At 47.9% G+C, this 12,778-nt stretch overlaps 1 protein-coding gene across 1 annotated transcript in view; it reads right to left on the bottom strand.

The window, feature by feature from the left end:
• Positions 1–12,778, bottom strand: part of trioa (trio Rho guanine nucleotide exchange factor a) — a 76,963-nt gene that overhangs the window by 59,522 nt on the left and 4,663 nt on the right. Inside the window, 1 exon segment of the mRNA XM_028963149.1 lies at positions 5,488–5,538. Within this exon segment, the coding sequence (XP_028818982.1) occupies positions 5,488–5,538 (51 nt within the window).

Genomic DNA, 12,778 nt, shown 5'->3' with positions numbered 1-12,778 from the left:
AAAATAAAAATATAAAAAAAATAAAAAAGCCTGCTCCCTCCGTGTCGTTTTCTGCGGTGCTCGCGCCTGTCTGCTGTTCGCTCGGCATAGTCTGCCGCCACTCCCTCGGCCGACTCCCCAAGAATCCGGGCCCCTAATAACAGGGTAGAGTAAAAACAACTGCAGCCTGTATTACTGGCAAAACCGAGGCGGAGGGAAAGAGAAGGGGAAGACGTCGAGAGACGGAGGAAACGGGATCGATACGGGCCAGCGGCGTCTCAGCGCGGCAAAATGTTTTGCCAGATGAAGGCGCATTAAAAAGAACGGGACTGTTTAAATTAGAATGGCCACCGGCCTCCTCCTCCTCGGAGGAGTATTCAACATGCCACCAAACACTACCGACCCAGTAAAATACCGTTGGGCTGCTGGGAAACTCCGCCAATAAAGCTCGAAAAACACGAGAACGGACGAAGCTCCACAGGCATTTCGAGATGCGAGCGCCATTGAACAGCAAAGTTGGACAGAAGGGTCTCTAGTGGGAGACAACCAGTTAAACAAATATATATATATATATACATACACACACACACACGCCGGTTTGTTTAGTAACATATTTCGTGCAAATGGGCAACGTTTGACTTTGGAATTAAGCACTGAAGCGGCGGGCGTTAGGACCCTGGAGCTACCAGACAGAGGCCAGTAAAACAGACATATGTTCTCTCCTAGCACACGTCTACGGTCACATCTGCGATTCAGAGAGCAACGTAAGCCGCCTTTCATCGTAAAATATTATGCATTCGCGAAAAGACACGTAAAAATGCCACTGCGAAACTTCTGAACCCACACACTGAGACCAAGCTATATTGGACGAGAAACTTCCTCTGAAGGGCAGATACAGTGTTATGTGGCCATTACCGAAACTGCCCGCTCAGCAATGACCTCCAACCTCAACGCCTGAGGATGGCTGGATGCCTTCCCAAAGACCCATTACATCCGGCCGACCCAGGATTACCACACAGAACAATCCTGTACTGAGTACGTTACGCGTGTCGCCAAACGCCTGATATCACGCTACAGATTCATTACCACTGAGTGGGTCTAAAAACCCCACTGAGCATCCAGTAAGGTTGGGGGCAGAGAAGGGAGGGGGGGGGAAGCGCTGAGGGTCACCCGAATGAGCATGCACGGATGTCGTAAATTAACATCATTTGTTCTGGTTAATTGGTCGTGCAATGCTGATTAGCGCGAGTCTGATCGTATTAGATCCTCGGAAGGAGCAGGTCACCGAGACGCGACAGAAATTAAATTCCGGAAACGTATGGCTCTTAGGCACGAAACAAAGTGTTCAGCAATGCCTCTGCTAGATGTATGGTTTCCCTGTTGGGTTTAATAATGTGTAAGAGATGCATAAATAAACTGATTTAGAATGGCACGACTGAGTATAGAACAAACTTGTTCTTGCATCTTTATGAACTCCAAAATTAATTAAAATAAACAAAACATTTAAAAGCAGGAAAGCAGGATTCCAAATGTGTGTGTGTGTATATACACACACACACACACACACACACACACACACACACACACACACACACACACACACACACTTTTCACAAAGAGCACCACCTCAGAAAATATTCGACTTTCCAAGAATCACCATTACGATCAACATTAAAAGAGATTTAACTGGACAACTCGGGGAATTATTTGTTATAGACCTTTGCCCACTTTCAATACTGCAGTAGGGACAACACAGCAGCTCTAAATGTGAACAATAAATCTCAGAATTTCCGGGCCAATATCGCTAGAGGGAGCTCAAGTACCACCAATTTGAGAACCAAGGAGCATTTTTTTCCCCGTTTGATACGGCTGAATTCGCTGCAATCCACTCAAAGACCACGGCTTTAAAATCCTCCTCACCTCCATCTTTGTTTGAGAGCTTGACGCGATGCCTTGTCTCTTTTGGTCGCACATCAAATGAGTCACAACATGCAGAAGATAAAAATTCAGACCGCAGAGCATCAATATCTATCCAGCAGAGGAAAGCAAACCCGCAGAGATAAGTAAGAGTAGACATAAGTTCATTATACTGATATCATTTCATGTAATAAAAGGATGTAGAATTTACATAGTGAATTCATGAGATATATGATGTGTATTGTGATGCATCTTAAAAATATCGCACTTTTATTCTCAGGCAATATCGCCCAAGTCTACATGTAAATAAGAATAACCCATTACAATCACCTTGCATACAGTATCGCATCCTGAAAGCATTCAGTCACTTCTTCCACATTTATGTTAATACTTATTCTAAAATGGATTAAAAATAAAGCTGTGGCTGGGCCACTCAAAAGACATGATCATTTCCCTCTATCCTGACTAGTCCCCCAGTTCCTGCAGCTAAATAACATCCCCACAGCATGATGCTGCCACCACCATGCTTCACTGTGGGGATGGCATTGGACTGGTGATGAGAGGTGCCTGGTAAGGGGTCAGCGGTTTAGGAAGCAGCCCCGTATTCAGAAGGTTGCCAAGGTGCCACTGAGCAAAGCACGTCCCCACACACTGCTCCCCGGGCGCCTGTCATGGTGCCCACTGCTCATTCCGGGTGGTGGATAAAATGCAGAGGACAAATTTCACTGTGTGCACCATGTGCTGTGCATCACATGTGACAATCACTTCACTTAATCTCGGTCTCATGAGACCAGGGAATTTAGTTTCTTATGATCTGAAAGATGTTCTGGTGCCTTTTGGAAAACTCCATGTGCCATTTGCCTTTTACTAAGGAGGGGCTTCCTTCTGGCCACTCTACAGGCCTGATTGGTGGTTTTATGCAGAGATGGTTGTCCTTCTAGAAGGTTCTCCTCGGTCCACAGAGTGTTCGAAGTTCTGACAGAGTGACCGTCGAGTTCTTGGCCACCGCCCTGACTAAGGTCCCTCTCCCCTGATCTCTCAGTTGGGGTGGATTCGAACTTCTTCCACTTAATGGATGATGGAGGCCACTGTGCCTAATATAGACGGGTGTGTGTCTTTCCAAATCATGTCCAATCAACAGTTTTTCCACAGGTGGACTCCAATTAAGCTGCAGAAACATCTCAAGGATGATCTGGAGAAACAGGAGGGACCTGAGCTCAGTTTTGAATTTCATGGCAAAGGCTGTGAACGCTCATTTACATTTGCAGCATTTACCAGAAGCCCTTATCCAGAGCGCCTTACAGTCAGTAGTTACAGGGACAGTCCCCCCTTGGAGACACTCAGGGTTAAGTGTCTTGCTCAGGGACACAATGGGATTTGAACTCGGGTCTTCTGGTTCATAGGCGAGTGTGGTTCACTACCACTCATGTACATGTGATTTCTCAGGTTTTTTATCTTATTAAATTTGCCAAGACCTCAAGTAAGCTTTTTTCATGTTGTCATAATGGGGTGTTGTGTGAGGAATTCTGAGGGGGAAAAATGAATTTAGTCTACTTTAGAACAAGGCTGGAACATAACGAAACGTGGAAAAAGTGACGCTCACCTCGGTAGGAGGTCTTGTTGTCACGACAGACACCCATCAGATAAAAATCCCTCCCGTTCAACACTCGCCAAACAAGGCAGGGCCAGGAATCCGCACCATCCGCTCGCCACCGGCACACGGCTGCTGGCACCCTCTTCGGGCAGCCTTCCCCACATCACCACCTACTTCCTCCGCTCACGCTCCCAAATTTGCTTTGAACTCGGCCCACTGCACGTGTGCGCGGCCATGGGGGCTATTAAGTTGAAAGGAGAAATCCAGTCTCCCTCCATGAGTAACGTTTAGTGTGTGTGTGTGTGTGTGTGTGTCTCTCGAAGGGGCCCAGACCGGGAAATCTGTGGGGAGGGATGGCTGGAACGTTATTTTCAGAGTGACTTTAAAAAAACAAAAAAAAACAAATGAAAGCAGGCGGGGACCAATCAACTCCCAGCGACTGATTCCCGCCAGGTTTTTGAAAGCAGGCATGTGGAGCGCTGTCTTTTTTTTTTTTTTTTAAACTCCCAACGTTCACAGCAGCAGTTGAGAGATTTGTTTTTAAGACGGGGAGGTGACTGAACAGCGGCCCAGGTTGAAATGGTCGGGATTACAGGCCCCGCTATTAGGAGGACCTCCGAGTCGCAGGATCGGGCCACGCACGATAAAGCGGGTTTATGGTCATATTCGGAAACGCACAATGTCAACACCTGCATCACAGTTTTCTGACCAATAAAATGATTGGTGTTCAGAATTACGATATGACTGAAGGGTTCTCCTGCAACTGTATAATAATAATAATAATAATAATAATAATATACGTTTCAAATAGGAAATGAGAGAGAACGGTGAAAAAAAAATACAGATGAGGTGAGTCGTGAGCTCTAATTTCTAAATGAACGAATGAATGAATTAAAAAAAAAAACGGATTGATCCTCTACTGCCCAAAACCATATCCAAACATATCTCCCCATATCTCAATTAAAGAAACTTGCAAGTTTAACGCTTAAATAACAGTGTGTTGGTTATGCATCATTAAAGGAAACATACATACATATACATATATTTTTTTGCTCCACTACACACATACTGACATCACTGATCTGGCACGTCAGTAAAAGAAGAACACAGCAACACCCAGCGCTTGATCCACATAAGACGACCACTGTGTCTCACGACGGAGCCCACGGGTGCGTCCTGTCCTGTCAATAGGTAGACAGAACGCACAATGCACCTTCACGCACTGATGCCTCATTCAGCTGAGTAAACAATGGAGGAATGAAGGAATGGGGGGTCTCACACACACATCGCCACTGAAATATTTCATCAACAAAGGGTGCTAACAAAGGGACACACATCATTCGAACTACATTAACATGATAAAAAATAATTCCTGGTCATTAATCTATTTAAAATACTACATTAGAAACAAATATTTCAAGCGTGAAAGACCAGTGCAGAGAAGAGGTGCATTCAGTACAGGGACAAGGGTCGAATAAGGCCTTCAGATAAACGTTCTCGATCGCTCCGCAGGTAGAGTGCAGCGGTCGGCCCGGTCGAGAACAGCATCGTATATACTCGATGGCCAACTTACAGCTCAGCAGCAAAACAATGCAGCATCTTGGTGGGGAAAACACACACACACACACACACACACACACACACACTCTCTTGGACCGTGATTTGAACGCCATTTTCACTTCACAATGATCTTATTTGAATAGGAAAACTGTTCCGCTGAAAAAAAAAAAAAAAAAATTTGAACCCAAGAGTTTGATCAGTAACAACATTCCAATTGAATATTTTGCTTATAGTTATATTTTGGCAACCGACTGTTGTTTCTTGCTGCTGTCGACAACTGGCTTAAATCCACAATAAATCGAGACTGGTTAAAAATTGCACGACTAAATCAGACTTGCCATAAATTACCCGCAACCTCGACGGAGGCTTTCTGCCGATCCTCCGTGGGTGCCCTGGTCAGGGGCAAACATGGACGGATTCCTTTTTTGGATTCCTACCTGTTATCTGACTGGACACATCTCCTCTGGGTTCACTTTTAGGCAGGGAGTCTAGAGAGGACGTGGGAGGGAAGAGAGGAAACCGTTAGAAGAAAGAAACCCCCGGTGGAAAGCAGGCTTATCAAAGAGCAGCGCTTACTACATTCGCGGAAACATAATCCCGACCGCACCAGTCTCCCGCGGACGAGACGTGGCGTGCGAAGGGATTCTACCGTCCCGTCCACAGGAGACAAGGCGGAGGGGGGAATGAAAACAGTTCTCTTTCTGCCAGTCGTAGCCCCATTTTGCTTTTGCGTGTGTTTGTGTGTGTAAATGTGTGACGGACGAGAGCAGGGAAACTGATCGCGGGACTAATCATCTCAGGCTAATTAACCACTTCTTTCTGATCAGGAATCAGAGAGACAGATATATGTAGAGAAGCGCCTGAAATCAAAACTCAATTTCATGGGTGCTGTTCCACCACCAAACCCCCAGGGGGCTCCCAGAGGGCAGTGGTGGCCTAGCGGTTAAGGAAGCGGCCCCGCGATTGGAAGGTTGCCGGTTCGAATCCCGATCAGCCAAGGTGCCACTGAACAAAGCACCCCGGGCTTTTCATGGTGCCCACTGCTCACCAAGGGTGATGGTTAAATGCAGAGGATACATGTTACTGTGTGCACCGTGTGCTGTGCTGCTGTGTATCACAAGTGACAATCACTTTCACTTTTTTATTTTAGATGTGGCCGGGGTCCACTATAAACTATAATAGTTTAGCCTATAAACCCCCGGTGGCCATCTTGTCCATCATGAGTTAAATGCGGAGGACACATTTCACTGTGTGCACCGTGTGCTGTGCTGCTGTGTATCACAAGTGACAATCACTTTCACTTTTTTATTTTAGATGTGGCCGGGGTCCACTATAAACTATAATAGTTTAGCCTATAAACCCCCGGTGGCCATCTTGTCCATCATGAGTTAAATGCGGAGGACACATTTCACTGTGTGCACCGTGTGCTGTGCTGCTGTGTATCACAAGTGACAATCACTTTCACTTTTTTATTTTAGATGTGGCCGGGGTCCACTATAAACTATAATAGTTTAGCCTATAAACCCCCGGTGGCCATCTTGTCCATCATGAGTTAAATGCGGAGGACACATTTCACTGTGTGCACCGTGTGCTGTGCTGCTGTGTATCACAAGTGACAATCACTTTCACTTTTTTATTTTAGATGTGGCCGGGGTCCACTATAAACTATAATAGTTTAGCCTATAAACCCCTGGTGGCCATCTAGTCCATCATGGGCTCACTGTGTGCAAGCCTTATTACCTTTACTGACCTTTACCTTTACACCTATGCCACGCCTCTTAAGTACCGCATGTCACGGCCCCTCACCAGCTGCAGACCCGCTGCTCCACACGGCATCCTCGCAGTGCTGTCCCCAGTCCCCCCGGGGCCTCCGCTGCCGCAGTGACAATGTCTGCAAGTACCCCCCCCGAACCCTGCCGTGTAGCTAAACGGCCCCGCCCATCACCCCATACACCAGCAATGCAGAGCCAGGGTGGCATGGAAGGACGTTGCACAATCGATTACGCTCATATTTTATGCGCCACGTGATTTTCGGTATTACATAATCCATCACCCAGCCCTAAATTGCAGTTTATCTGTGCGATCTTGCCATGACGAATGGCATGAAATTAACACATACACACACTGAAATTAACACAATTAATCATTTGTTTGTATGTAACATTGACGTACATTGCCAATGACGGTCACACCACGTTTACACTGCAAAATATAGGACTGAGGTGACCAAATGGCGAAAGAGGGAGACTCAAACCCCACCTGAGTGTCCCTCAGCTATGCTAAAGAAGTAAATTAATTTAACTAAACTAGAATTGATTAGAATATCTTTCCAGTGGATTGTTCCACTATGCAGTCCTACGAGGGACACCGTATGATTCAAATAAACACCTCGGCTAACACATTTACAGCATTTACCAGACTGCCTTATCCAGAGCGACTTACAATCAGTAGTTACAGGGACAGTCCCCCTGGAGACACTCAGGGTTAAGTGTCCTGCTCAGGGACACGATGGTAGTAAGTGGGATTTGAACCTGGGTCTTCTGGTTCATAGGCGAGTGTGTTACCCGCTAGGCTACTACCTACACGGAACACCGGAATCTGTGGACTGGAGAGAACCGCGGAGGGATCGGAATTCTCGACAGCAGCGCGGGTCGATCCGGCCAAGTTCACACCTGTGCTGCCGGGCCCGGCACGAGTCGCCACGCCAGGTGCGGGCGCGGCGGCCTTCGACCCGACAAAGTGGATCAGGGATCAAAGCCGAACTGGCACACGTTTGCGTCAACGCGGGATTTACCCGTAACTTGCAACGGCATTTAAGCCCTGAGCCGCCTGGCCGACGGCTGCAGCGACGGTGAGATTCCCGCGCTGTTAGAACGCGACCGTCCCGCTGCCTGGACGGACGGTTAGCGACGCGGCCCCTGCTAACGTAAACACGTCGCCGGGACAGCGCCAAATATTCCGAGCCAAATAAGGAACGCGGATGTCCAGGTCGGATGTCTCCTCCCCGCACACACGCATGGCATGACCGTCCAGGGAAGGGACGCGTCGCCACGCACGCCGGATTTTAAATCATCCGGTAAACTCCAGACGTCGCCGTGGACGTTTTGGGCGCGAGTCAGGGCAGGGGTCAAGGGTCGGACACGTGCGAAGCCAGAAATACACCGCTCGTCCGCAAAAAGCCCCCGCTCACCGAGCCGGAACGCCCCTCCGGTGACTCGCCGGCACCGCCGGCCCCGCCCCGCAACGGAAGGCCCTTGTTTAGTTAAGGGCAGCGCGACGTGAAACAAGGCCGCCCTTTGTGAGCACAGACTCGGCCCTCGTGTGAGAGCCGAGCAGACGCGGTGTCACCACTGAGTCACGGGTTCGAGAGGAGGACGCGGGACGTTTTCACACCGATCCAGACGAGTCCATAATGTGAGACTCCGCCCTCCCTTTACAAAAAAAACTGCGTTGGGGACGGAACTAAAAAGACACTAACGCGCATTCCGGCTGCAGCATGCATCAGCAGCGTGAGGCGAGACACACCCCGGACCCCTGAGACTCTCGATCGTCACGGGGGCTATTTTTGGGAGGTCTCCGCAGAGCGGCGGCACCCAGACACGCACGAGAAACGGCCACAGGCAGCGGTGGCGTCCGGAAACCAAAGAACCTGAATTTCTAAAGAAACAAAAACCACGTATTGCGTAATTCAGTGGCCAGTATGCGATTATTCATGGCGCTACAGATTCCGTTCCCGCTTCGTTCTGTAGCATGACTTTCGCCAGAAACCTACATTTACATTTACATTTCTACATTTACGGCATTTATCAGACGCCCTTATCCAGAGCGACTTACAATCAGTAGTTACAGGGACAGTCCCCCTGGAGCAACTTAGGGTTAAGTGTCTTGCTCAGGGACACAATGGTAGTCAGCGGGATTTGAACCCGGGTCTTCTGGTTCATAGGTGAGTGTGTTACCCACTGGGCTACTACCACCCCATTGCAGAAACCTGCAATGTCACCAGAACACTAGATGCCACACACGGTCCCAAAGGAAGAATATGTTTCATTACTTTAAGAACACAGAGTACCGATGCCGATATATTACCCATTACTATTATACTAAACCATATACTACCGGGATGGTAGTAGCCTAGTGGGTAAGACACTCACCTGTGAACCAGAAGACCCAGGTTCAAACCCCACTTACTACCATTGTGTCCCTGAGTATCTCCAGGGGGGGACTGTCCCTGTAACTACTGATTGTAAGTCGCTCTGGATGAGGGCGTCTGGTAAATGCTGTAAATATAAATGTGTGTAAATACATAGCTGGTAAACTACTGTAGTTTTTATTTTAGTTAAAAAGGACCCATTTTTTTTCCAGGTCAGTAAGGTGTGTGTGTAATATATCACACTGCTAGCAAGCGTGGTGTTGAACGTTACACATGAGTAAGAACTTTTTATAAAGTACCAGTCAAATATTTGGACGAAGCTACTTATAGAGAACGGAGGCTATTTTGAACAATACAATGAAAGAAACATATTTAACTTTTTTTTTTTTTCGTGAAGTATTTTTGATGAATCTGCCTTTTCAGGTCACCTCTGAAACCAGGACTGTAAAAATGCTGGTTTTTGCCTGGTTTGCCGTTTCTGGTTTGCCGTTTATTACAGAACAACTGCACGCGTGTTATTTCACAGTCCGGTGTCTTCAGTTTTGTTCTACAATAAAAAAAATATATATATATAAGTATTAAATAAACATTTACATATTTCTATGTTTTATATGTGGGTTTTACACTGTTTCGTGAAGACACCCTCTAATGTCTTCATTCTGGTCTATTCACACAAAGCCTGAGAGCAGAGGGCTCTGGACAAGAGGCTCGGAAGTGTTTACCAAGACATCTAGGTCAATAAGGAGAGGTCAAGGGTCACATTGCCTAGCAACAAATGACTTATTTATTTATTTTTTTAGCTGGAGAGGGTTTGGCAGGGAGTAATAAGATGAGGTTTAACGAGGTGGCCTACTTCACGGTGCAGATACTAGAGGGGACGCCGCAGACAGACAGACACGCGGCCAGGCCCGGACTGTTCAACCCCGAGCACCGCAGGCGCTGGACGCGCCGAGGATACGAAGAGCAAAGGAAGGGAGCTACACACACACACACACACACACACACACACTGGACGGGTGAGCAGACAAGGGAAACAGTGAGCGCAGACAATCAAATCCTTAAGTATGAGGCCATGACAGGGTGATCTATAAATATTTTTTTTTTTTTTTAAAAAGGGTCAGTTGTGGCCTAGCGGTTAAGGAAGCGGCCCCGTAATCAGAAGGTTGCCGGTTTGAATCCCGATGCGCCAAAGTGCCACCGAGCAAAGCACCGTCCTCACACACTGCTCCCCGGGCGCCTGTCATGGCCGCCCACTGCTCACTCAGGGTGATGGGTTAAATGCAGAGGACACATTTCACTGTGCGCACCGCGTGCTGTGCTGCTGTGTATCACAAGTGACCATCGCTCCGCTTCGCTTCGCTTCACTTCCACTTAATCTATACTTGGGTGGGCACCCAGAATAAGGGACAGACCGGGTTTTATTTCCAGTCCTGGAACCATGTCGGATTATTTCAGGAATTTATCATTTACAGTCGTGCCACGTCGCTTGTAACAAAAACGTTCCCCATTATGTCATGTAGCGTTCCGACTGTAGAAAAATACGACTGTTCCCATCTCTCACACACACACACACACACACACACACACACACACACACACACAAATAGAGGGAGGAAAAATCCGCTCTGCATGTCTGAGGAGGAGACTATAAACGCATGAATCAAAAGGGAAGGAGGGCAGACCGGGAACTGAAGACGAGAGAAGGAGAATGCCCCCCTCCCGCCCCTCCTGTTCTACTTTCATTCCCTCCATCTCCTGGGCGTAATCCCTCTCTATCTGCTCTTCCACATTCCCGCTCTCCACCTCTGCTGCTCCGTTCACCCGAAATCCGCGAGGAGTGCGCCCCACACACACACACTCGGGAGAAAAATCTCCCTTATCTGGATGAGCGAATTCACGCTCACTTATCCATCCGACATACATGAGCTGTGACTGAGGTGTGAGCAGAGCATTCTGGGAGGAAGGGAGGGAGAGAGACGACGACAGAGACAGAGAAACCTAAAAAGTGCGTCGTTACTGATTGACACAGAGATTTCAGGGGCGCTCAATACGCTAATAAAACAAAACCATAAAATGCGGACATACACACACACACACACAGCATTACATTTTCGGCATTTACCAGACGCCCTTATCCAGAGCGCCTTACTATCAGTAGTTACAGGGACAGTCCCCCCCTGGAGACACTCAGGTTTAAGTGTCCTGCTCAGGGACACGATGGTAGCAAGTGGGGGTTGAACCTGGGTCTTCTGGTTCGGTGATACCTGCTAGGCTACTACCACCCTATAGACTCAGTGTATGACCAAACCGCCGCAGCCTCCCGTCCTCGCACTGCTGTGCAATTAACTGTACCCCCCCCCCCCCCCCCCCCCCCCATACACAAAAATTCAATTATACGGCCGTTTGTGTAATAACACAGACTTTTTATACTCATTTATTACACTGCAGCAACACACTGTGAGCGCCTTGTGCGTTGGTATGGGAGCGTATGTCCACTCATGTCCTCTATGGAGGAGGAGGAGGTCCCACTATTAAGAACATTTTACTTTGTGAGGTTATTTAACATTAGCATGTCTACGGTGATGCAGGTTCCGGAAACTAGGATTCCAACATCGTTCCCATGGCCCAGTCTCATCGCTATACTGGAGTATACGGTGTAATTATACTGCGCTGGACCATATCGACGTGTAATTAGCCCATTTGCCCAAGTCCAGTCTGAACCACCACTGTTGGTGGAAACCGAATAGAACACAGAACACAAAATGGGCGCAGTTCAAAGCGGTCAAGGGTGCAGCGGGATTAGAACCAACGCAGAACTACAAAGGGTACAGTAACACGCACACCAGGCCTGCCCGCCAAATCCACAGGGTTTTGTGCCGTAGCTGCAGGCTGGGACACAGGAAGTGGGCCGGGATGACGAGGCTACTACTAGGTGGTAGTAGCCTACTGGGTAACACACTCGCCTATGAACCAGAAGACCCAGGTTCGAATCCCACTTACTACCATTGTGTCCCTGAGCAAGACACTTAACCCTGTGTGTCTCCAGGGGGACTGTCCCTGTAACTACTGGTTGTAAGTCGCTCTGGATAAGGGCGTCTGGTAAATGCTGTAAATGTAAATGCAATGAATTTGCAAAATAAAGTCATAACTAAGACTGCTCTCATTGGAATGTTCCACCCGGCGGCACATTAGGGGAGGATGGAGCTGGAGGTCTTCGTCCTCGCCTCTTTACCCGACTTTTTAAAGACTCCGCAGCACCTGATTCCTGGTGACTGGATCTATAAATCCCGACTGGCCGAACGTTCCAGGACAATCGGACCTGTAATAATACTTCAGCGACATACTGGCCAGCACCACCACTGGGTCATAGTTCACCTGTCCACTTGGCCTAAGTAAACACAACAAGAAGTCCCACAATAAAGTCCCGTTTCTCAGAGGAATTATACTTCCTTTTGTAAGCACATTTGACCCCGGGTCTTTCCGTTCGCTTCTGTTTGGTCTGGAGAAGCAGAAGTGGCCCGCCCAAAGTAAAGAAGTGATTCAACTGCCGCAAGCGGGTTTAACACTGTTAGCACGTC

This window comes from Denticeps clupeoides, chromosome 20, assembly GCF_900700375.1.
Source record: "Denticeps clupeoides chromosome 20, fDenClu1.1, whole genome shotgun sequence".
Lineage (NCBI taxonomy): Eukaryota > Metazoa > Chordata > Actinopteri > Clupeiformes > Denticipitidae > Denticeps > Denticeps clupeoides.
Note: the sequence above shows the minus strand (reverse complement) of the source record. Positions and strands in the feature narration are given on the sequence as shown.